At 41.1% G+C, this 24,726-nt stretch overlaps 1 protein-coding gene across 1 annotated transcript; it reads right to left on the reverse strand.

The window, feature by feature from the left end:
• Window positions 1–9,915: 9,915 nt before the first annotated feature.
• On the reverse strand, window positions 9,916–23,750 carry LOC131131694 (immunoglobulin superfamily member 22-like). Its single transcript, XM_078791710.1, has 24 exons — window positions 23,615–23,750; window positions 23,410–23,544; window positions 21,823–21,959; window positions 21,047–21,146; window positions 18,598–18,776; window positions 18,388–18,501; window positions 18,159–18,321; window positions 17,400–17,512; window positions 17,080–17,242; window positions 16,009–16,293; window positions 15,797–15,921; window positions 14,557–14,698; window positions 14,257–14,464; window positions 14,089–14,177; window positions 13,711–14,013; window positions 13,457–13,630; window positions 11,871–11,999; window positions 11,493–11,789; window positions 11,331–11,419; window positions 11,069–11,261; window positions 10,691–10,993; window positions 10,476–10,627; window positions 10,207–10,387; window positions 9,916–10,132 (listed from the first exon to the last, which is right to left on the reverse strand). Exons 1-24 carry the CDS (start codon window positions 23,748–23,750, stop codon window positions 10,065–10,067), a joined length of 3,978 nt encoding a protein of 1,325 aa, XP_078647836.1. The 3' UTR covers window positions 9,916–10,064.
• Between the last annotated feature and the right edge of the window lie 976 nt (window positions 23,751–24,726).

Raw genomic sequence — 24,726 nt, forward strand, 5'->3', positions numbered from 1 at the left:
ATCAAATAATAAAAGTATTTTTAGACGGCTTTGTAGTCAAAATAGGTATGTCCCAATGACATGCATTGTTAGCTAGCTCATATTAACCTTTTTTTCAATCATTATAATGCACAGAAAAGAAATATGTGTTCATGTTTCACATCAGGATTAGGAATGATGGGCAAAATTCCCCCCAAAAAGTGCTGTCAGGAGCTGTTGAATTAATTGTAGTCCCTTCCGTTCCACGCGCAAACAACCATATTGCTTTGTTTGGTCCGTTATTGAAGTTATTCAACAACCTTAGCAACACATCGGACTAAGTTCTTTCTAGGCACTGAAAAACCAGAAATGAAGTAAATAGGTGTGATAAGTGTTGTTCTTACTCAATTCTTTCGAACTGAATGAGTGAAGTGAATGAGTGAGTCGAAACAGTGGGCATTGCACATTATGAGAGGAAGTCCATGGCGTTATTGGAACTGATCAGGCAGTCCATGCTCTCATAGGTAAATATTTTGAATGTTACTAAATTAATATTGTTGGCACTGGTACAGTTGTACCGAGGAATGAAAACCAAGACCGTTGGTTTTGTTTTGGTCGTGAATGGGACAAATGGGACATTGGCTGTGTTCGAAACCGCATACTAAGTACTACATACTTCCATGCCCATACTATCCATAATCCATACTGCAAACTCAGTCCATCAGACATCAGACTTACGCTCTAAACTCTTTAAATACATTACTTTATTGAGGTTTTTTTTTAATCAGGCAAGAAAGTGTCCGTTTAGATCCCGAGTTTGCCATTTATTTATCCAAATACCAACCGTTTACAATTTAGTTCGGACGAATTCGTCAAAATTTAAGCTAGCTAAAGTGAGCAGGTTTTTTTTCACAAAATAAAACACCCTCTTACTTTTCTCATACAAAAAAAAAACATCGTGATAAATCAGTGCTTTTACTTTGAAAACAAGAAGCAAACCAACTCGCAATATATCTTGCTTGACATCACCGTTTGGTCCATCCTGCTGCTCAGTGTTCAGCTAACATTTTTTTTAGCTAGTAGTACATTTCTGGTGAATTCAGTATACATCCAAGAACTTCTCACATACTCAAAAATCGCAAAAAGTTAATATGAGTAGTAGGTAAGTATGCGGTTTCGAACACAGCCATGGTGCGGATTGTGATATAGAAATGATATGTCATCTTTTCTCTACCAGGAAGTAGCCTGCTAACTAACAAATTAATTGTTTTTTTGCTTTTGTTAGTAGTTTGTCTTGTATCTAGTATCTCATATTTCCACCTTGAATACTATGACAGTGTTTTCCATACATTTCATTTTTGTACCTTACTTTATTACTTTTTTTTTTTTTAGATTGTCGCTACTCTGTACAGTAGTAGTCTACCACTGCACGGAATGACACCAACACTCTGTAAATAAGGTTTAAAAACATAATGTTGCACATTTCTTATGACACAAACCAAAAAGCTCCATTTTGCCCGTCCACACACAAACACATTTGAGTTTTGCATCATGGCTAATGACGCCAAAATATAATTTTGCGCCCCCGAAATGACAGGAATATCACAGATATTGCATCACCGTTTTACTGTTAGAATGAAGCGTCTGATTGACGATATAAAAATACCGCAACTGTCTTCAGATATCAATGTATACAGTAAAGTCTTGTTATATCGATATCTGTTAAAACGAAGTACTGCTTATTACGATACTATTTTCATTTCCCGGCAAATTTCTAGTCTTTTATGATATAATTAGCTCCGTTAGTACGATACCCGGTTATTATGATAATCCGGTTACTACGATGCCCTTTTCATCTCCCGCCAGCCAATTTGGTCTGCTTATATCGATACAAAAGCAGCTTAAATCAATCTTTGCTTAAGGATTTCAATACCAAAAAAGAACATGGCGAACGGCTGCTTCCAGTCAACTTTATTTTTCACACTTCCACCACCAGAGTGCAGCACACACAGCGGAAAACACCCGTCCCTCGCGCCTACCCCTCCGGGTGGCAACACCTTCGCTATCGATAGTTCCGGGGTGAATTATGTCCCGGTAACCGGTAATCACTACAGCGTAAGTTTATTTTTATTTACTGTAGTACAAAATGTATTGTAGTACAAAAGCATGCTAGATACGCAATCCATGACCTCAAGGAGAAAATTACATGCCATATCAAAGATCCGCCCACTTTTAATGCAGTTCGGCGCAGGATCGGATATATGGATAGTCCGGTTATATCGGTATTTTTTCCGACTCTCGAGAATATCGATATAACGAGACTTTACTGTATATATTCCAGGCATGTTTTTGTGTGCATGTGTTGCATACTACCAGCTCAAGGCCATAAATGCTGTGACCCATCTTGGATGGAGTCATTATTACACTACTGGATATTATGGCTGTATATATATATATATATAGCCATATATACTTATGGCTGTTATTGAGGCTGATTGGGTTGTTTTAGTTTGTATACATTAAGTATCCAAACACTTATTCCACTTATTAATTATAAAAATAGGCCTAAACCGTTCAGCCGTCATAAAAGTTTAATTAATTGTACAAGATGTTTTTAAGTCACATTTTACATTTTATTAAAAGAGTTTAACACTGGTAATTTTAAGATGTAAAAAATCATTAAAACGAATAATACAACTTTAATGACTTCAGTGACGGGCAAAGCTGGAGTCTTTTTCTCATTCTTGTCGACTGTTTGTTTTTTTTCATTCAGTGCTGCTGGAAAAAAGCCAAAGAAAAAGCAAAACACACAACAAATCGAGGTCTTTTGTTGCTGCGATGACCTGAAATTGACATTTAATTTTCACAATTTCAATTGCTGTACATGCCCCGTTGTTCAATCATTAATTATACCTGTTAAACGTTTGATTTTTCTTTGGGAAAGTTGCATAATTTTCCTGTAATTTAACTTTTATGAAGAAAAACACAGAGCAGCACTGCTTCCCGTCTGTTCGCAACAATCTGGAAACTTCGCCATAACATATACTGTACCGGACAGGACCGGCATTCAAAATAAAAGCACAGTAGGCGGGTTTATTTTCAATTGCTTATTCGGACGGAAAAATCCTATGCTGTATTTTGCAAAACAATTTTTGACCGTTTGCCGTTAATGCACCGATATTTCATTTTCATGCAGTCACGTGACATCTGCAGGCGGATCATCGTGATAAGACTTCTAGTTTTTCGGTTTACTGACTGAGCAACTCTAGCAGACTCGACTAAAGATGTTATTTCTGGCTACTGTTTTGGCCTGAAACTTCCTCAATCTGCTTTTGGTCCGTCAGCGTCTTGTTGGTATATTTGCTTTGTCAGTCCGACCCATCAGCGTGACCCGCTTGTCTTTTTAATTTGTCCATGCAGCGTTTCAACTCATACCCGCTCGCCACTCTTCCTCATTTATGTACTTGTTTTGGCTCAAGCCTCGGGAAGAAAACATGGTAGGAAAAAAGAAAAGTCTGGAATTCTTACTCATCTCGTACTATGTAGGCAATTTATATAACACTCCAGGAGCTTCGTGAGATGAACTCTTTCTACGGTTATTTTTGTTCGACAACCCACAACTATGCCTGCTGGAGTCAGAAAGCTGCCAGTTATTGGTTTTAAATTGCTGTACAGCACAAATAACCAAAGCTAAGTCCTTCAGTGTCATTTCTCCGATACAGTATATTTGGCAGTACCGCTAGTATGCTATATTGTTTAAGTTTATGTGTTGACTGATAATGTCGCTAGAATTGAAATATGACACAGGAGAACGCTGCATTTATATTAGCCTCCCACAAATGGCGGACAGGATTGTTACGTTACATCAGCCTGTCAACAGCCCTGTTGTTGTGAGCTTTGTGCAAGCAGACAAAAGGGACCTGAAAGAGGACTGTGGAGGGCGGTGGGGGATTTGGGTCTGTCCTGGTCTGTTAGTATTGATCCAGAGCCAGTAGCTGGTGTAGTATAAAGGTACAGGTTTTTGACATGCACTTTGATTGTTGCTCTCTTTGGGTTCTATGATGGAAGTTATGATAGTTTAAGACTTTGACTGCCTTTCAATATTTTTATGGTGTGCAATTAAAAACGATATTGATCATACACAGCCCAAATTTGCAATGAAAGGGATTTTTGTTTTTGTATCTGTGACTTGAAAATGACTCAAGAAAGTGAAAAAAGACTGTAAAAAACTGTATAAAGACAGGGGCTGGTTTCAGGGGAGGTTCAGCAGCCTGAGAAAAACAAAGAGATAAAATATTTTTACAGTGAAATACAGTTTTTTGGTTTATCGCACGAACGGTTTTGGCTTACTTTTTACATTTGATGTACATTTCCTGACGGAAAACTAGTTGGGAATCGAACCCATGACCTCTGCTTTCATTCATTTTTTCATTCATTTTCTCACAAGGGTTGCTGGAGCCTATCCGAACTGTCTTTGGACCCTGGACACAGGGCACATATAGACAAACAACCATTCACACTCACATTCATACCTATAGACAATTTGGAGTCGCTAATTAACCTAGCATGTTTTTGGAATGTGGGAGGAAACCGGAGTACCCGGAGAAAACCCACGCATGCACGGGGAGAACATGCAAACTCCACACAGAGATAGCCGAGGGTGGAATCAAACTCCGGTCTCCTAGCTGTGTGGCCTGCACGCTAACCACTTGATCACCGTACAGCCAAGTAACATAACCAGTATTCATTCATTTTCTACTGTTTATACTCATAAGGGTCGCGGGGGGTTGCTGGAGCCTATCCCAGCTGTCTTCGGGCGAGAGGCGGGGTACACCCTGGACTGGTGGCCAGCCAATCACAGGTCACATATAGACAAACAACCATTCACACTCACATTTATACCTATGGACAATTTGGAGTCGCTAATTAAGCTAGCATGTTTTTGGAATGTGGGAGGAAACCGGAGTACCCGGAGAAAACCCACGCATGCACGAACATTCGAACATGCAAACTCCACACAGAGATGGCCGATGGTGGGATTGAACTCTGGTCTCCTCGCTGTGAGGTCTGCGCGCTAACCACTCGTCCACCGTGCAGCCCAACTAAAAAACTACAAAATATCAATTTTTATGACTGTCAATCACAAGTGATTACAGTTTAGCCACTTTATTGTCTGATGCCGAGCTACCCATCCCCTTAAGAGTCTAACTCTAAACCATGACTGACTTTTGGGCCTAAATTCATAAAAAAAAAATGCAATCATTTTCCTTTCAAGATGAATCAGATTGTATGAGTTGATGCTAATATGGGCCAAGCATACATGATTATTGAAGCACAATAGATTTTTATTTTATTTCATAAGTGGAGGTGTTTCAGACCTCACAGTGTTGCATTGTAGTTTTTTTTTCTCAATTAAGCAACATAGGCTTGATGGAGAAGTGTTTTTCCCCACAAATAGCCATAAATATATATCATTTAATTATTATTTACTGAAAGAAAAAATGTTTCCTTTTGTTTTTATGCTGTATATTTTCCTTTATTGTCCATGATTGTGATTGAATGATTTCAAGACTGTATAGAAAATATCGTTTTTTTTGTTGTAGTGAAGCTGCTATGAATGTGAACATGTAACGGAGAAATAAATGCAATGACAATGCAACGTCCGTCAGTTTGTGTTTCCTTCTGTCCAAAGCAAAGTACCGCACTCCACACTCCCGAGTCCAGTGGATATTGAACAGGGTTCTTTTATGCGTCAGCAGCAGCGGAACCAACACACAGCTCTTTCCTCGTAAGAGTTGCATTCTGTTGTCTGGCCCGAGGTGGGAAAGCGTCCTCTATTAGGGCCACCCAGACTTCTCTCCCCCTTTTTTTTTCTTTTTCATTCATCTGTTTTCTCCACCGCTTGCCAGTTTTCTCCAAATGTGTGACATTCATTCACTGCCAAGCTTGTACCGTCAAAGAGCTCCATTCTTCTTCCAAAACGTCTGTAGAAGATCATTTCGATGCACGCCATCAAAAAAAAAAACACAAAAAAAACGCAAATTATGCTGAATGGCGGCATAAAAGTGATACATGAACATAGTTGTAGTGTTGGGAAATTCGCCTCTTTCTTCTACTTCCAAATGTGCAAACCTCGTTATTTTGTTTAACGTGAGAATACAACATTCTAACTACATTTATAGGTCAGAAAAGTGGAAAAAGCAACAACAAGTCCCCCTTTAATTGCTTCTTGACCCCGCCGTGACAAATACATTTCAGCAAATATCTTTATATATTTATGAATCAAATATTTCTGTAGTTAAATACAAGTTTTCCATAGAAAATGTATGGACGACAGAGGAGCTCAGAAGAGCCGAGAACCCAGAGGGAGGCTGACGTCATTGCAGCTCCTCAATGACTGAATCGCTAGAATGAAATGCATAAAAGAGTTTTCAAAAAATCATTTTAAGGTATGCCTTTTGAGTGTTAAGTTGCTGTGTGATGAGTTTAGTGTTCTTTGTAAGTTTTTTTTGTAAATCTATAATGATCTCCTGCTATTCCTAATGGGTTGATAATCTCATTGTGAGTGCACTGGTTGCTCACTGAAAGTCCCCTTTAATTGCTTCTTGACCCCGCCGTGACAAATAAATTTCAGCAAATGTCTTTATATATTTATGAATCAAATATTTTTGTAGTGAAATTCAAGTTTTCCCACAAAGCATTTGGTCTTAGCAAAGCATTTAATCGGAGGATAAGCAGCATAGAAAATGTATGGACGACAGAGGAGCCCAGAAGAGCTGAGAACCCAGAGGGAGGCTGACGTCATTGCAGCTCCTCAATGAATGAGTCGCTAGAATGAAATGCATTATGGTAAAACCATAAAAGAGTTAAAAAACACTTTACGGTATACATTTGAGTGTTAAGTTGCTGTGTGATGAGTTTAGTGTTCTTTGTAAGTTTTTTTTGTAAATATATAATGATCTCCTGCTTTTCCTAATGGGTTGATAATCTCATTGTGAGTGCACTGGTTGCTCACTGAAAGTCCCCTTTAATTGCTTCTTGACCCCGCCGTGTCAAATAAATTTCAGCAAATGTCTTTATATATTTATGAATCAAATATTTTTGTAGTGAAATTCAAGTTTTCCCACAAACATTTAATCGGAGGATAAGCAGCATAGAAAATGTATGGACGACAGAGGAGCCCAGAAGAGCTGAGAACCCAGAGGGAGGCTGACGTCATTGCAGCTCCTCAATGAATGAGTCGCTAGAATGAAATGCATTATGGTAAAACCATACAAGAGTTAAAAAAAATTTTTTTTTAAGGTATACCTTTTGAGTGTTAAGTTGCTGTGTGATGAGTTTAGTGTTCTTTGTAAGTTTCAAAGTTTAAGAAAAAAGTAGCGGCTTATACACCGAAATTTACAATCGATGTATTTTCCTTGCAATTATGTATGTTAAAATGACTATATAGGGAATTAATTATACTTAATTATACTGTGACTTTGCGTCATTTTCATTGACATTGGGCGAGACTGAGCATTTAGCCTTGCAAATATCGAGCAATAAAGAGGGCGAAGGAAGCAGTGATGTCACTTTATAGCCTGTCACCGCTCAATTGACTGGAACCTGGCAACCCGACATTTGACCCCCCCTGTGGTGCTTCTTTTGACACTGCCATTGTGTGAGCCAGCGTGATGACGTCTACAGATCGGTTTCAACTCCCCTCGGCCTCCATGGCAGCTGGTAATCAGACCACAGTCAAGCATCACTCACATATAATGTCACACACCTTGGCTGTCAGGCCTTGGTGACCTTACACATGCGTACAGTGTCAGAATACACTTTTTAGTTTACGTCACTTGGAAAAGTACACACAAACTAGCCAAACTTTTTTTTTCTTTAAACACGTCACAAAACGATTACATTTTATTGGTAAATTATATTATTTGTGGATTTTTATTGTAGTTATTTCCTCATTTTCCTTATTTTCCTAAATTGTACAAATACGCCACAATTTTTTTACATGTTTACATATTAATTTTTCACTGATAATGTATTTTCACAATCCAGATCATTTTATTTATACTTTTAAATGTGTTTAATAAGTGTATGTGTCACACCAAAGAGAGATTTGGGGTTCCTGGAGGCGAATCTAATCAAAAAAACAGTTACTCTTATTGCAAATGTTGATTCGAAATCGGATGAGACCATCAGCATCAACGTTGCAAAAAAGGTTTGCGTAAAAATGGACATTTTTATGGTCGTTTTAATTAAGGATGTCCGATATTGACTTTTTTTTTTGCCAAAAAACCTTTTAATTTCCTATACTGATATCAATCAATACCGATATTTGTAACATGATATATCTCATGTAGTGGAGTGGGTGTTTTATACCGTATTTTCTTAATATTGGTTTTCATAATCGGGAAAAATCTGATACTAATGTAACTCGGTGAAAAAACGGTTTATGGTGCAGTTACAGGGGATACCGCTAGAGGTCAGTGTGTTGTTTGTTGAGGGTTTTTGGACGTTGGATGAACAGAAGAAAAAAAACGTTGAAAAAAAACCCGTTTACGATGCAGTTCTATATGACACCGCTAGAGGTTATTGTGCTGTCTGTAAGGGTTTTTTGGACGGTTGGATGGACAGAAGAAGTGAGGGTTGAACGAGAGCCGAGTAGAAGCGACTGTTTGTGTCCATGACTCGGCCTTTAATTCCAAAAGGTAAATATTCCAAATTATATGTATTCTTCAGCATAATAAATAATTTGTAGTGAAATGGTAGTACTTTGTCCTTACAGTGTGTGTTTTTTTTTTATGTTCAGGTAATATTTTGGTTGCTGCTAGCATAATAGCATGGAGAGCTATTCAAGTTGGCAGTTTGCCCTTCTGTTGTCCAACGTTTATTTAATTTTTTAGTAATGTATGTAAAGTTAAATTTTCTGTTTAAAAATTCATACATTTGTATATAGTGTTGAGTATATACATATCTCACTTGGAAAAAATGTAACGTGACAACTTTTGTTACAGAAATTGTTGCTGCTAACCCTGACGCCTTTCCGAAGATATTGAGGTATTTAGGTAGTACTTTTGTTGTATTCACAAGGTATTAAAAGGATGCTCTTTTATGTGACAATGTGTAGAGCCACTGCAGTTATTTTACAGACATTTCTTTCTTGATTTTGATACTTTTCTGAAAAATAGTAGTCAACCACCAAGAATAAGGAACCCCATAACAATTTTGTGTCCTGTGCTTGGTAAAATTTTGCCAGGCAACACTGATATCAATGTTTGTGATGCTGATATCGAGCCGATAATTATTAGACATCCCTAGTCTTAATTCATCTTGGATTTTTGCCATTCGGTGGTGGTTCCTGGAACGTAACTATTATTTTTAGTGTTATTCATTCATTCATTTTCTACCGCTTATCCTCACAAGGGTCGCAGGGGGATGAGTCCACCCTGGACTGGTGGCCAGCCAATCACAGGGCACATATAGACAAACAACCATTCACACTCACATTCATACCTATGGACAATTTGGAGTCGTCAATTAACCTAGCATGTTTTTGGAATGTGGGAGGAAACTGGAGTACCCGGTGAAAACCCACGCATGCACGGGGAGAACATGCAAACTCCACACAGAGATGGCTGAGGATGGAATCGAACTTCGTCCGACTGCCGTGCAGCCCACCCTGAGTATTAAAAAAAAGTCAAATAATATTTAAAGCCAATGTATACTAAAGTTATGCATTATTCTTCAAAGAATGATTAGATTTGAGTCCTGTGGATTTACTTTCACATATGCAGAACTGTATTTAATCAAAATTAAATGTTTGGTTACATTATAGATGCATAAACTGCGCTTAATTCATACCAAATCATGATTTGGGGTTTAAAGAAAAAGCACAAACTGGTAGTTGCGATGACAAGTGCCTAAACACACCACACTGCTCATGAAGAATGAAAAGTACCCCACTGACCTCTAGTGTTCATTTATTACACTGCCAGGGAAAGTTCATGCACAGAAGGAAAATAACATTCCACAATCTAAATAGCAGATGCGTGTGTTCGAGCTAAATAATTGCAAGTATGCAGAATCTTGTCAAACGAAGCATACATTGTCTCCTACAAGATAAGCTTCTCCTTGTTTGCCTGGTTAGCCAGGCTCTCCAGCAGGTTCTTGTCATCCTTATCTGGAAGACAATGACACCACACATGCCGTAATGTATTTTCTATATATATTATCTTCACCTTTTTTATAACTCACCAAAAATCACCAGGTCGCATGAGCACTTTGCCATCCCGAGCGGATTCTCCAGAACAAGAGTATACTTCCCACTATCTTTAGCATCGCAAATAGGAATGACCAGGGTACACACTCCGTTTGCGGTGCTCTGCCAAAAGCGAGGGCAGTCAGAGATCTTACATTCTCCTTTATACCAGGAAGCCTATCACACAGGAAAGACCAAATCCATCAGAACAGAACACCTCCAAGAGCGTATATATTTGGATATTTCTGTACCATGTATATTTTACCTGTGGCGTTGGTATTCCTTGATAGGCGCAGCTCATGGTGCAGTCATGGCCTCGGTGGACTGCATGGTCCTTCAGGTGAAGAAGGAATGAAGGTTTCACCTGACGTGGCGGTCCAGCATATTCCTTCAAGCGAAGAAGGCTGCTGATGCACTCTTGAGGATACAAGCACAGCAAAATCACACACTTCCGATAAATAAGCTGAATACTTCCAATACCTTTTTCCCTGGCGATGATGAGCGCTTCATTTGAGTCTAAAGGATCGCTGTCTCCAATAGAGTTCTGCGCTACGACTCTGAAGAAATACTTCCTCCCTGGAAGCAGCCCAGTAACGGTGTACTTGTTGCTGAAGACACGCTCAGCCACCGTAAACCAAGAAGGGGTGCCGGTATCTCGTTTAAGGATGATATAATGGGCTCCCTCGTTATCGTCAGCCAGATCTGGAGTGTGATCCCACTGCACGGTCACAGTCCCAGGGACCTCTTCAACCAAACGAAGGTTCTTTGCGGGCCGTGGAAAGTCTGACACCAAAAGGAACAGTTTTAACAAGGGTCTATAGTACTACGAAACAAACTTTGTGGGTATTCTGGACAAACCTGTAACCCGGACATTAACGTTATAGTGGGCCTCTCCGTAATCGTTCTTGAGGTGGATACGGTACACTCCGGAATCACTGCGCTGGGAGGACGAGATGAGGAACTGGGAGTGATTATTGCTTTTGGTGATGACCTCTCTTCCTGTAGTGATGTTGCCATCCTTGAACCAGGTCACTACCGGTACGGGGGAGGCCTGCGGTGACAAAGCGGGTCAGTGATGCGGCTCGGAAGGATCATTATCATACGGCTGATGGAGTCTCACAGTGAAGCTCAGCTGAAGGCAAAGTGTACTTCCTGCACGGACCACCATCTGACTCTTGATTTTACCTTGAAGATCAAACTTGGGAGCCACTGTGGGTTGAATACCCAATGAAATGGAATCAGGAGGACGGATTAAGAGTAAAAGGGAATGAAGTTGTATTACCAGGAGGAGGCATAGCCAGGACGCCCTCTGAGAGTTCAATGGGCTCCCCCAGCCCTCCTTCATTCACAGCCCGGATACGAAAGCGGTATCTCATTCGTTCTTTAAGCCCCCCTACTGTGAAGCCAGTACCAGCAATGGGGATCTTAGTGGCTTTCATCCATTCCTTGGCATCTTTAGAGCGAACCTCCAGGATGTAACCTGACGGTGTGTCCCCCTGCTCCGGAGGTGTCCAGCGCAGAGAAATGGATGTGTTGGTGGAGTCTGAAACAAGCAAGTTCTTCACCAAGCCGGGTGCCTCTAAAATAAGAATAAGACAACCATTTTTTCTTGTACATCAGTAGTAAGACAAAGGTTCAAAGGAAAGTTTGAAGAACTCACGTATAGGATCTTTGGCCATAACTGCGTTGGAAATAGTACTAGGACTACCTGCTCCGGCCTGGTTTATACTGCTCACTCTGAACTCATACTCCACATCAGCAACCAGCCCATCCACCATAAATTTTGAGTCTGGAAGTAACCAATGAATGAGCAGTTACAGGAAAAAAAGCAACATAAAACCTGTACACCGGCGGCCTAGTGGTTACATAGCTCTGGGTGGAGTTTGCATGTTCTGTGGCGACTGTTGATATTTTTTAAAAAAGATTAAAGACACACCTTTTTAATCAGGCTTTTAACTAATATTTTTAAACTTTTTATGATTTTATATTTTTAGTCCTATTTTATGCTTTTAGTGTTTAGCTTTTAACTCCAGTATTTCCTCCACACTGGGGGCTGTGTTGGGTCTGCTGACGGGGTGCCATCTTTGGGTCCCTTCGACCGGGCCGGCTGGGGGTTCCTCCCTTTGATTTAGGCACTTTTACATGTCATCGCAACTACCAGTTTGTGCTTTTTCTTTAAATCCCAAATCATGATTTGGTATGAATTAAGCACTGTTTATGCATCTATAATGTAACCAAACATTTAATTTTGATTCAATACAGTTCTGCATATGTGAAAGTAAATCCACAGGACTCAAATCTAATCATTCTCTGAAGGATAATGCATAACTTTAGTATACATTGGCTTTAAATATTATTTGACTTTTTTTAATACTCCAGGGTGAGCTGCATGGCGGTCGGACAGAGTTCGATTCCATCCTCGACCATCTCTGTGTGGAATTTGCATGTTCTCCCCGTGCATGCGTGGGTTTTCTCCGGGTACTCCGGTTTCCTCCCACATTCCAAAAACATGCTAGGTTAATTGGCGACTCCAAATTGTCCATAGGTATGAATGTGAGTGTGAATGGTTGTTTGTCTATATGTGCCCTGTGATTGGCTGGCGACCAGTCCAGTCCCGAAGACAGCTGAGATAGACTCCAGCATGCGTACGACCCTCGTGAGGATAAGCGGTAGAAAATAAATAAATGAATGAATGAAAACCTGTACATTTTGATCAACAGTGGGACTTGAACTTGTGGCACTTTGGTCCTTTGATAAAAACTCACACTCAACCCTGGTTGGTTTTGAATACATGGACATCATGGACAATCATAATTTGGAGCGATTTGATGATTCATTCATTTGATGAAGTGATGTACGAGTGGTTTAGAGCGCACATTGTTATGAAACATGTACTTGTCCCTGGGTGGGCTCAGAGCACCAACCTTTTAGTCAACAGATGCTTCAATATATGCATCCGTCCCTCAATTGGCCAACTTTATAGCGGTAAACGCACTCATCATTTTGGGCAGTTTGAGTGCAAAATCCAAAATCCTAACTTCATTTTGTCATACTTCTCAGTGTGAATGCAATCATACAGAAACACAGTCGTGTCATTGATGCTACTAAGCTCGGCTAATATGTGGACCGTTCTATTTTAGAGCAATTTAATGACTCACTGGTCAGGAAGCAATACCTCTGTAAGTACCGTATTTTAAGTACTGTAAAATATCCAAACAACCATACAGTATAGGTTTAAAGTCTGACCTGTGATCAGCTCCTTATTGACCTGCAGCCACATTTTACTGCCCTTCTTCCTTCTCTCGAGGTTGTAGCCCAGAACTGGTGCTCCTCCATCATGAACCGGCGGTGTCCAGCTCACTGTCATGGCGTCCTTGGTGACATCAGAGACTTGAAGCTGGGACGCTGTGCCTGGAGGCTCTAAGTGGATTTCAGCAAGGGGTGTATTTTTTTTTTTCAGAAATATGCAAATTAGTACATAAATGGTAAATAGTTCTTACCTATAGGCTCTCCAGCGCACACTTCTTCAGTCTCAAGAGGGTCACTCATTCCCTCCGAGTTGACGGCCCTGATGTAATACTGATATGCTTGCCCCGCTTCCACTTTGTCATCAGTGAAGACGGTGATGCTGCTTTTTACTTCCCCCACCCTGGTCCATGACTTTTTACTTGACTCACGACGTTCAATCACAAAGCCGGTCACCTCCTTGCCACCATTGTCTCTGGGGGCTTTCCACTTCATCTTGATGCACTTCCTGGACAGCTCCAAGAACTCCACTTTGCCTTGAGGAGGTTTCGGATGGTCTAAAGAAGATGAATGTACGGTTTTGTTGGTTATATCTTTAACAACGGTTAATCGTATGGTGTATCGTCACCCACCAATCACGTTGAGATGCAAGTTGACAGTGGCCGTGCCGCTGTCACTTTTTAGTCGAAGCACAACCGCACCGCTGTCCTCTCGCACACATCTGCTCACACAGCAAAAATCTTCTAAGATCTCCTAAGATCTTGAGGAGGCCTGAAAATGTTTGAAAGTCTGCCACTCACTTGTTGATCACCAGCGTGGTGCTATCAGCAGTCCGCTCCACCTTCATTCGCTTACCCTCCACAACCTCCACGCCGTCTTTGTACCATGTGACCTTGGGAGGAGGCTTCCCTTTAAACGGGATCTTAATGGTAGCAGTCTGGCCTGCTTTCACTGTTACCGGTTGGGTTCCCAACATGTCCAGCACAGAGGAATCAACCTCTGGCGGATCTGAGATATATAGAAATAAACTAAATTTTCTGGAAGTTTTCTCACTTAGATGGACACGTCACATAGGCACGCATACACAGATGCATAGTCACCTGCAACAGTGAGCGCAGCTTCACTCTCCGCACCCTTGGCTCTGAAGGTGTACTTGCCCTCGTGAGCATCGGTCACGCCTGAGAAGATCAACTTGTGAACAGCTCCCTGTTTGACCACCTGAACTCCTCTCTGTCCTGCAACCTGAGCGATATCACACATTAGGGTTATGCAAAACAAAAGGTTCAACACGTTTCCAGCCCACATATATACTGAGCTGGAGCCCATCCCAGCTGACCTTGGAGAAACAGGTCATATTTGAACTTAAAAAAGTCGGACTGAAGGTGCAAAACATTAGCTGAATGAATGTCTAGCCCCTCTGTTCAAACTAACAATATTGCCGTATGATACTTTGGTACGAGGTGCAAAAAAACAAACCCTTAAACTGTATTATGGAAAGCAGGAAGTGAACAAATGTAACAGTTACTGATTGTAAAAGTACCAGATGGAGGGGTAGGATTTAATAAGCTTTGCTTCTTCCTACTCCTTTTGGACATGTGGAACTGTGAATTATGTGATGCATTCAATTGTAATCTGATGCATGTTCAAATGAAATCAAACCATTACCATTACCATTACCATTACCATTACCATTACCATTACCATACACGGCTTCCCCAAGCTTGAACCATCACCCAGTGCACGGGAAATAATATCAACCACAGATTCAGCCTCAAGGAAGCAAAACCACACATAAGTCCTCTTTGGTTCCACCATTTCTGGTTACCCTGAACAATATTATGCTACTGTATATCCCATAATCTGCCTTGTTAAATACAGGAGCTCTACATAGTGTTTAAAGAGTACAAAACAGTTAAGCACATATTGTGCGCGGGCCATTGTCAATGATATTTTTAGACTTTGATATGGGCCGGTGAAAAATGGATGGCAAGTAACACTTGGCCCATGGGTCGTAGTTTGGACACCCTTGCATTTTGTACCAATCCAGTGCAGGTCACTATATCCCAAGCTATCTTTTAACCCGACTGTTCCAGCCAACCCCACTTTTCACCTGGGATCGAACGAGGGTTAGCAGAATTAAGAGTCGAGAGTGCTAGCCATCGAGCTAAAATCTCACACTCTGGCTCTTGGCTTGGCTCTCGGTATGACTCTTAAGGAGTCAGGGCGTGAGGTAACGGCCAATAGAAAATAGCCAAAATTTTGGCCACTCCTGATATATATGAAATCATATACAAAAATCAAGTGTATAGAATAGAGATAATCGTGTAAGTAATCTTGTACCTCCTGTCCATCTTTTAGCCACACTCCATCCACCTTCTCATCATCCAAGACAACACAGAGCTCCGCAGGGTTGCCCGTAGGACACTGAGTGTCTGACATCCCACTCTTCACTGAGGCAAAACGTTCTGACAGCATGACAGAAAACATCATGGAGCAAAGAAGAGCAGGTAATTTCAGTATGCAGTACTTTGACAACAGATAGATATTAGTACCATCCACAGTGAGTTTGGCCGAAGTGGCGTATTCCTGCGGGTCGTTGTCTTGCGTGCAGACCACGGAGTACTCTCCTTCATCTGTCTGTTCACACTCCTCAATGATGACCTCTGCCCTCTTTCCCTCACGCATGAAGATGTAGCGGCGGCTGGCTGTGATGTCGCTCCCGTCTTTCAGCCAACGAATGTGCACATCCTTGGAGCTCATCTCGCACTCCATTCGTGCCTTGCCTTTCTCCTTTACGCGCATGTTCTTCAAGGCGCTGGTGAAGGTGATGGGAATCCCTGTGATAAAAACAGTCAATGATGCGAAACACACCAGCAAGTCCACCTCTGAATGGCGGAAGCAAAACATAATTGTTTTGCATAATTAGCCTCCGTGACAGCTTGTTTAGTTCCTTCTATGACTTAGTTCCTGTTTCCATGCCCTTATTTTGTCGCCGCTTCCTTTGTTGTTCCTTTCCGTTCGCTCACACCCTTACTCATTTCACGCACCTGCCAGTTTCCTGCCACTGCACAGCGAGATTATTATTAAAAATTAAAAAACATTTTTATTTGCATCCTAGGGTCATAATGCAACGCCGACAAGCCGCACCGTAACACATAATGAAGACTTTGGCGTGGCCTAGTCAAAGTCCTGACCTGAATCTTATTGTGATGACCTTAAAATGGCGGTTCATGCTTGAAAACCCTCCGATTTTGCTGAATTACAGCAATTCTGCAAAGATGAGTGCGCTGAAATTTCTACACCGCGCTGTAAGACAGTCATTGCAAGTTATTGCAAATGTTTGATTGCAGATGTTGCTGCGAAGGGTGGTTAAACCAGTTAGGATATAGGGCAATCGCTTTTTCACATAGGGTCATGTAGGTTTGGATTTTTTTTCTACCTTAATAACAAAACATTTGCGTTCAGTTGTGTTGTCATCGACTAATATTGAAATTTGTTTGATGATCTGAAACCTTTAAGTGTAACAAAGATGATACAGATAAAGGATAAATATGAGGTTAATGATAGAGCAGCTGATATTGCATTAATTCTGCATCCTCTCTGTGATGAGGTGTATTTCATACTCTCGATGAAAAGCGGCACAGTGGCCGAGATGTCTCCGATGCTGATGGTGTAGTCTCCAGTGTCACTGACTTTCACGTCTTTAATCTTCAGGGTGTAGGTCAGACCGTCTTCAGACAGCAACACATCAAACTTTTCATCCCTTTTTACCTCCTTTCCTTTCACCTGTAAACATATAAGATAATAATATAATATTAATAATATTGAGTGGGATTGGATTGGCTGGGTCATAGGGCCCAAAAGAAAACAGTAAATTATCACAATCGTCTTTCAAAATTTCAAAGGATATTTTTTTTGTGTAGTCATGCTATCAGATACTAACCTTCCAGATCAGAGGAACATTGGTCTTCTTGGATAGACGCACCTCGAACACAGCAGTCTGGCGTTCTGTCACTTTCATTGGCTTGAATTCAGACAGGAATTTTAGAGGTTCATCTGACAGGAATAGAAAAAATGTTGTTTTAGTTTGGGTAGCACTATCTAGGTCTTGAAAAACTTCAACATTGAAACTGGATGGTCATAATTCATGTCCCACTGTGGACAAAAATAAACTAGATTACGTGTTTCGTGAATTCTGAGATGCTGGAGTTACATGTATTTTTTCATAGACAATTTGTTCTGTCAAGATGTTTGTAGTATTATATAAATGGTAAAAATTACTCTCTACGTATGAGGTGTGTTTATGAAGTTGGGGTTCAGTCAAAGCCGAGCGTTAATAGAACCGCTTGGTGACCGCCGACCAGTCCGAAGACCTGCGTGTTTTGACCGGACAAATCTTTAGTCTTTACTACAGCATCTGCTTGGCTATTAAGTCGGATGTATCTGTTCAACTCTGATAGAAAAAACATCCACATGTCACTTGCTGACACTAGCAACACTGAGGTTCTTTGGATTGCAAGGTTTGCGAGGCAAGGGGTCAGTCTTCCCAGGGTGTCATTCGAGCCAGAACCACCACTAATAATAATCTTCTAGGGTAAATAATTTGGTGTACGCCTGACTAACTGCAATTTGAGCATAAAAAAACAATGGAAGATGTGACAAAGAGAGGAAAGGTGACATAAAGGTGACATGAATAACTTGCCTATGACTTTAAGTTTAGCTGACTGTCTCTTATCTCCGACTTGCAGGCTGTAGGTTCCGGAGTCAGCGAGGCTCACGTTAGAAATGCACAGCATGTGTTTGGTTCCCATCTGTTTCATTTCATATTTGCCATGCGCGTACTGGAGGCGCAGCAGTTCTGTGCCCTGAGAACAAAATACCCGTGTTGGGAGTGCTCAGCATTTTCTCACTTGGAAAACACACAAACGGACCAAAAACCACTGCATCTTCATGTTTGGATCTTTCAGTTCCAGGATGGTATCAAACACAACATTGCTGTCTGCTCTGGCAGTGATGTCCTCCAAAGGTTTCAGCACTCGTACGACCTGGGAAACATATTTCCGATGATATATCATATGTGTATATCATATGATTTTACCATCACTGCCCTGTTCCATAAATTGTACTCATGACAGGCCTACCTCCACTTCCACTTTCTTCTTCATCTCCTTCAGCTTCTTCAAGATTCCTCTGAAATCGGTGAAGCCGTACTCCGCACAGATCCTCTCATAGTCCTTCTTCTCAGCTCCGGACAAGATCTTTAGCATCTCTTCTTCTGTTGGAGGCTTCTTCTCCTCTCTCTTCTCCACACTGCTACATCAGGGAGAAGAACATGGAGTGGATCAACTCACCATTCATTCATTCATTTTCTACCGCTTTTTCCTCACGAGGGTCATGGGGGGGGGGGTGCTGGAGCCTATCCCAGCTGTCTTTGGGCGAGAGGCGGGGTACACCCTGGACTGGTCGCCAGCCAATCACAGGACACATATAGACAAACAACCATTCACACTCACATTGATACCTATGGACAATTTGGAGTGGCCAATTAACCTAGCATGTTTTTGGAATGTGGGAGGAAACCGGAGTAAACCCACGTTTATGTATGTATTTTTAGTTATCATTAATATTATTCCATTGCTCATAGTGTTGTGGTTTACTGAAATTTCCAATGACTGTTGATGAATAGAAAGACTGAAAATAATCATTCATTCATTTTTTACCGCTTATCCTCACGAGGGTCGCGGGGGGTGCTGGAGCCTATCCCAGCTGTCTTCGGGCGAGAGGTGGGGTACACCCCGGACTGGTGGCCAGCCAATCAGAGGGCACATGTAGACAAACAACCATTCACACTCACATTCATACCTATGGATACCTATGAACCTAGCTAATTAACCTAGCATGTTTTTGGAATGTGGGAGCAAACTGTAGAAAACCCACACATGCACGGGGAGAACATGCAAACTCCACACAGAGATGGCCGAGGGTGGAATTGAACCCTGGTCTCTCACCAGATACTCTACTCCAGAAATACAAATGGGCCATTCCAATGACTAAATGTAACGCTCTCAATATAAACTTCGATATTTCTGTCGTTTTTCACCCCTTAATCTTATAATGCACACATTTAACTCAGGTTTTTTTGTACAAGGTTAGTTTTATCGTGTTGTGCAATTAATAATACATTTATAATTTATGTATCTTTGTGCAGAGGAGTGTGCAAGCTTTGTGCGGGTTTGACAGTATAAACACGATGACATTTCAAAAGTATTTTCCCCCTACTGCTGATGTGACACCATTGCACAGGGACGTCTTTGTAGATATTTCTGGATTCATGCAAACAATAACGTGAAGTAGGATCAGAGGAGATTGAATCTTGACAAGTTGAACAACCAACCATTTTTTCAGCATCCTTATAAAGTCCAGCGCTGGATCTGGCAAGAAGAAGAAAAAACACTAAATGAATGGCTTGCAGGATCGCAGTGTGTATTGTACAGCAGTGATTTTCAACTACTGTGCCGCGGCACACTAGTGTACCTTGAGAAACCGTCAGGTGTGTCGTGAGGAATTATCCAATATCACTTTTTATAATTAACATTTATTAATCATCATTTGCAAATATTATGTCAATAGCCATGAATATATGGATCCAAATATTCCAATTGCATTTGGTATATTTGCTCAAACGGAAAGAATTGAACATGGATGGAATATTCCTTTAACCAATCCGATTGAGGTATCTTGTACCCGCTCAAACGGAAAGTTGTCAGACTGCGTTCTTCTTCGTGGTGTTTTTCTTCTTCTGTTGTTTATTGGCGGTTGGCAAGCAGCTTTTGTATGCATTAGCGCCATCTGTGAAGCAGAAGCTAAACCCTTCTATACTTTATTCACAAGTGCAGTTTTATTAAAAAAAGAAAATATATATCTATATAAAACATGTCCTGAGTTTAATTATAAAATATTAGCAAGATTGAATTTGATCTTTTCCTGTTTACATTGATCCCGGGTGCGTTCTTTCAGCGCATGCTCAGATATGACGTAACACGCAGATCCAGACGTTCTTCACTTTTAAAAATGGAGGCCAGCAATCGGCACTGGACTGAGCAAAGTTTGTTTTTGATTCAAACTAAATTTCAAGACTGGACAGACAAAAAACTGGCAATACGGAGTTATTCCAACAAGTGAAAGAAAAACTCGTGGAAGCCGGTATCACGTGATGTTGATGTTTACGTTTTACTGGGCATGCCCTATTGACTATTCTGTTTGATTTTCACAGCGCATGTAGACAAGAGATTGGAATATTCCTATCTATGGATACCATTGTTTCCCGAAAGGTCATTCGGAAAGAGAAAAAGTGGTGATGTAAAAACATGGCTACTGTGGAGTGTCTGTGGTGTAAAGACTGGCAGAGCAATGTAATATTGGTCCGTGTGGCAACACCTACCTTGTTCCTCCGAGAGACTTATTGATGCATGTGTGAGGTCGTGGTGACATTTTGTAACATTTTTGATTAGTGGTGTGCCACAAGATTTTTCCAATGTAAAAAAAGGTTGAAAATCACTGTTGTACAGTATATGAAATGATTGGACTTACTTTCTGTAACAATAAGCGATATACTGTAGATGGCTTCTCCGTGCTCGTTAGAGGCAATGCACTTGTAGACATCAGCATCCTCCAGAGTCAGATTTTTGATCTGGAATGCAATATAAGGATTTCTGTAAGCCAAGTTATTCCGGTTGACGTTTGCTCCCATGGCAGCATCTATTTAAAACAGCAGATGGCAGTGTAATGCTTGACTTCGAGCATTGCAACTTTTGGCAGAGATGCAGTTGGCCAAGGGAGATGCATATGTCAGCACCCGCAAGTTAATTGCTTTATAGTAGCTATTTAAACTTCACTTAAGATCCCCGGACTGGTACAGCGAGAGAGAGCTAAATCCACTTTAGAGTGTTTATAGATAAAAGGATCAGAGAGCGTTTACTTTCATCTACTTCTGGTCATGATGCATGGGTGTGCTGTCTCACTTGACAGCACCAAGTTGGTAAAGCCCCTCCGCTTAATGATAGGATGCACAGAAGTGCTGACCCTGCCTGTAAGTACTCTTCGGTGGGACACCGCTTTTGAGAAATGTGCATTTAAGCTGAAATGCATGTGATTTCAAGGTTATACTGATATCGGAACACAAGACACCAGCTCTGTGTGTTATCAGTTCATAATTCCTGTAGTAAGACCAGCAGGATGCGGTGAGATGAGTCTGGTGGCACCGAAAAGCACCTTGTATAACCAAGACAAGGTCATTGATACGTGGCGTGATGTTCATGGCACTAGAAGGATTGATCCGCAATAAACGAGTTGTGTATGTGCCAAACCTTAAGTATATGTTGATTGTTCATGTCGTCGTAGAACACCTTCGTGCCGGCCGACAGTGGACTGCCACTGGCTCGCTCCCATCTAACACTGGGTTTGGGTTTCCCGGATAGCTTGGCTTTGAATGCAGCACCATCACCTTTGAATGACAGACCAAACCATGTTTTAGACTTGGGGGGGATTCGAAATATTGATACCAGGGTTATGTCGGTATTTTTTGTTGGGATGTTGCAATAATTTTTATCTACCAATGTGAATTCTTACAATGATAAGAAAATAACTTACCGGTATAAATGATAATTTCAAATGGAAAAAAGCACTGTACTCAGTCATCGATGTCACAAAGTGCCGGGTTTCCTTATATGGGTGTGCGCTGTAGGCCAGATACGCTCTCTGCCCTCCCTCAAGCTCTGCTTCTCTGTTTACAGTGTTAGCAATTTCTCCCAGGAAGTGTGTCTTCCGTTTAAGGTAAAGCTACATTTATTTACAATACCTAACGATGCAAGCATCAGACCGAAGTGGTTGGAGTGCCTGATTCCCTACAAAAATATATAATCCATCCACCGGATTTCACACTGGACTGCTAGCCGACAAACTGTTGCTTAAGCCAGACGACTTTCCAACGTTACTTGGTCGTGTGGAAGAGTCAGAAGAGCAATCAGTAAATAACAATTTTGCGTAAGTCGTAGAACAAAAGCGGTTGTTTGTGTAGCATTATAGAGTGTGCATACAGGGAGTGGCGTTACTAATAGCCAATTCCCACCACAATCCGTTTTGTAAACACTGGTAGTCCTGTTGTTTATTATCCTACACCGTTGATCAACTCCTATAAAGTTAGGTTCGGCTGCTATGTGGAAGTCCTCCGAAGCACTTGAGAGTGTGACCAACCACAGTAGAGTGGGCATGCCTGGAGGCGGGCCGTGGGTGGAATAAATCGAATCGACAAAAGCCAAAGATACAGCTAGAATCGGTGAACCAAAGGCAAAACTCACAAAATTGTTCAATAATATTGAAAAATATCTATGTAAAATATATTGGTATTAGCAATACCGGTTCTGTGTTTACTTAGCATTGGATTGACGCTAAAATGTGTAGCATCGCCCACTTCTAATATGTATTATCAGATCAATAGGAATGACTTCTAAAGCATTTTATGTTGCACGGTTCTGCTGTGCTTTCATACTGTGACTTCATATATAAAGTATATTCATACGTCAAGTATGGCGGTATGGACTCATAATTAAAGTTCCGAGCAGTTCCATGAAAAAAAGTTTTCTTTCTTATTGACGTGTTCTGTCACAGCATCTTTATGCTGGAAGAGGTCGTCGCTCGGGCACAGCGAGTGGATCTAAAACACTTTCATCCACTGAGACAATTTAGTCTTCTGCTCTGCTTTTTTTTATTTTATTATAATAGTCCCAGAGGAGTTAAGCTTGAGACGACCAGTATTTCTATGTAAAGTCAATCTATAATTAGATTCTGTACTATTCTTCAAACTTCACTGTTGTTTTAAATACAGTTGGGGTATGGACATAAGAGGATGCGATGACTTCCACAAATGACTCATTGATGATTGGAGAGAAACTTACCCTCTTGTGCCGTGATCGGGCGGAGCTTTTCCTCAAAATCCGGGACAGAATCCCCCTCTGGGATGTTGAGGGACTTCTGTACTTGACTGAAGGTCTCTACCACAGCTGATGTTTTACGCTGTACCCCGGTACTGTCTAATGGAGGATTTTGGAAGGACATCAACATCAGTCATAGCCACAAAAATATCATGTCTAAGTTTCTTACCATCGAAAGTCTTGGACAAGCCCTGAGAGACCTTTCGCAGTCTGGTGGAACTGATGGAGGAACTGAAGGTGGTGGAGGAGGAGGTGGAGGAGGAGGAGGAAGACATCTGCATAGTTTTTCTCATCTGCTGTTCCATCCTGCCAGAAATGGTGTCATGAATGATGATTTTTGGATGGAGTCTGGTTGCTTTTCAGTGCTGTTATTTCCTCCAGCAGATACATGGCCAGTTGGGGAAGCAGTGGTAGCCAAGTTTATTTATTTATAGCGTTGTGATGTCACCAATTTATAAGTATATCACAATTTTTACAATACAATTTTAGTCAGTAAATAAGTTATAGAATGAAGCTAAATAAAACTAAACTTAAGTAAAAGCACTCATCCTTTGAGAATACCTGACACATAAAGGAAAGGGTAAAGGAACGGATTTTGCAAAGTCTTTTGGTTAGTCTTTTGGGCGGTGTACCCTGCCTCTCGGCCGAAGTCAGCTAGGATAGGCTCCAGCACCGCCGCGACCCTTGTGAGGATAAGCAGTAGAAAATGAATGACGGAATAAGTTATAGAATAAAGCTAAATAAAACTAAACTTAAGTAAAAACACTCATTCTTTGAGAATATCTGACACATAAAGGAAAGGGTAAAGGAACGGATTTTGCAAAGTCTTTTGGTTGGTTCTGTTGGTTCCTTTTTGGGTGGTCCTTGGGGCACAGAGCCTCGAAGGGGACATCATAAAAAAAAGATGAGAGGAAGAAAAAAAAACCCACAAAATTGGTATTCAAAGCGTGTGGTGTGGATGGTTGCCCTGTGATTGGCTGGCGACCATTCCAATGTGTACACAGCCTCTCGGCCGAAGTCAGCTAGGATAGGCTCCAGCACCCCCACGACCCTCGTGAGGATAAGCAGTCCAAAATGAATGAAGGAATAAGTTATAGAATAAAGCTAAATAAAACTAAACTTAAGTAAAAGCACTCCTCCTTTGAGAATACCTGACACATAAAAAAGGGTAAAGGAACAGATTTTGCCGGGATAGGCTCCAGCACCTCCATGACCCTCGTGAGGATAATCAGTAGAAAATGAATGAATGAATTCACCCTAAATATGGACACTTTATTCACA

This window comes from Doryrhamphus excisus, linkage group LG1 (genome assembly GCF_037039965.1).
Source record: "Doryrhamphus excisus strain RoL-2023G ecotype Guam linkage group LG1, RoL_Dexc_Guam_v1.1, whole genome shotgun sequence".
Taxonomy (NCBI): Eukaryota; Metazoa; Chordata; class Actinopteri; order Syngnathiformes; family Syngnathidae; genus Doryrhamphus; species Doryrhamphus excisus.

What these genes read in the sequence shown, in the direction of transcription:
- LOC131131694 (XM_078791710.1), bottom strand. Translation starts at nt 23,750, where the DNA reads ATGGAACAGCAGATGAGAAAAACTATGCAGATGTCTTCCTCCTCCTCC. An exon ending in ATCGCTTATTGTTACAGAAA is followed by an intron (nt 18,777 to 21,046) that starts GTAAGTCCAATC and finishes GTTCTTCTCCCT; the next exon opens with GATGTAGCAGTGTGGAGAAG. An exon ending in AAGGAATACCAACGCCACAG is followed by an intron (nt 10,388 to 10,475) that starts GTAAAATATACA and finishes CCTGTGTGATAG; the next exon opens with GCTTCCTGGTATAAAGGAGA.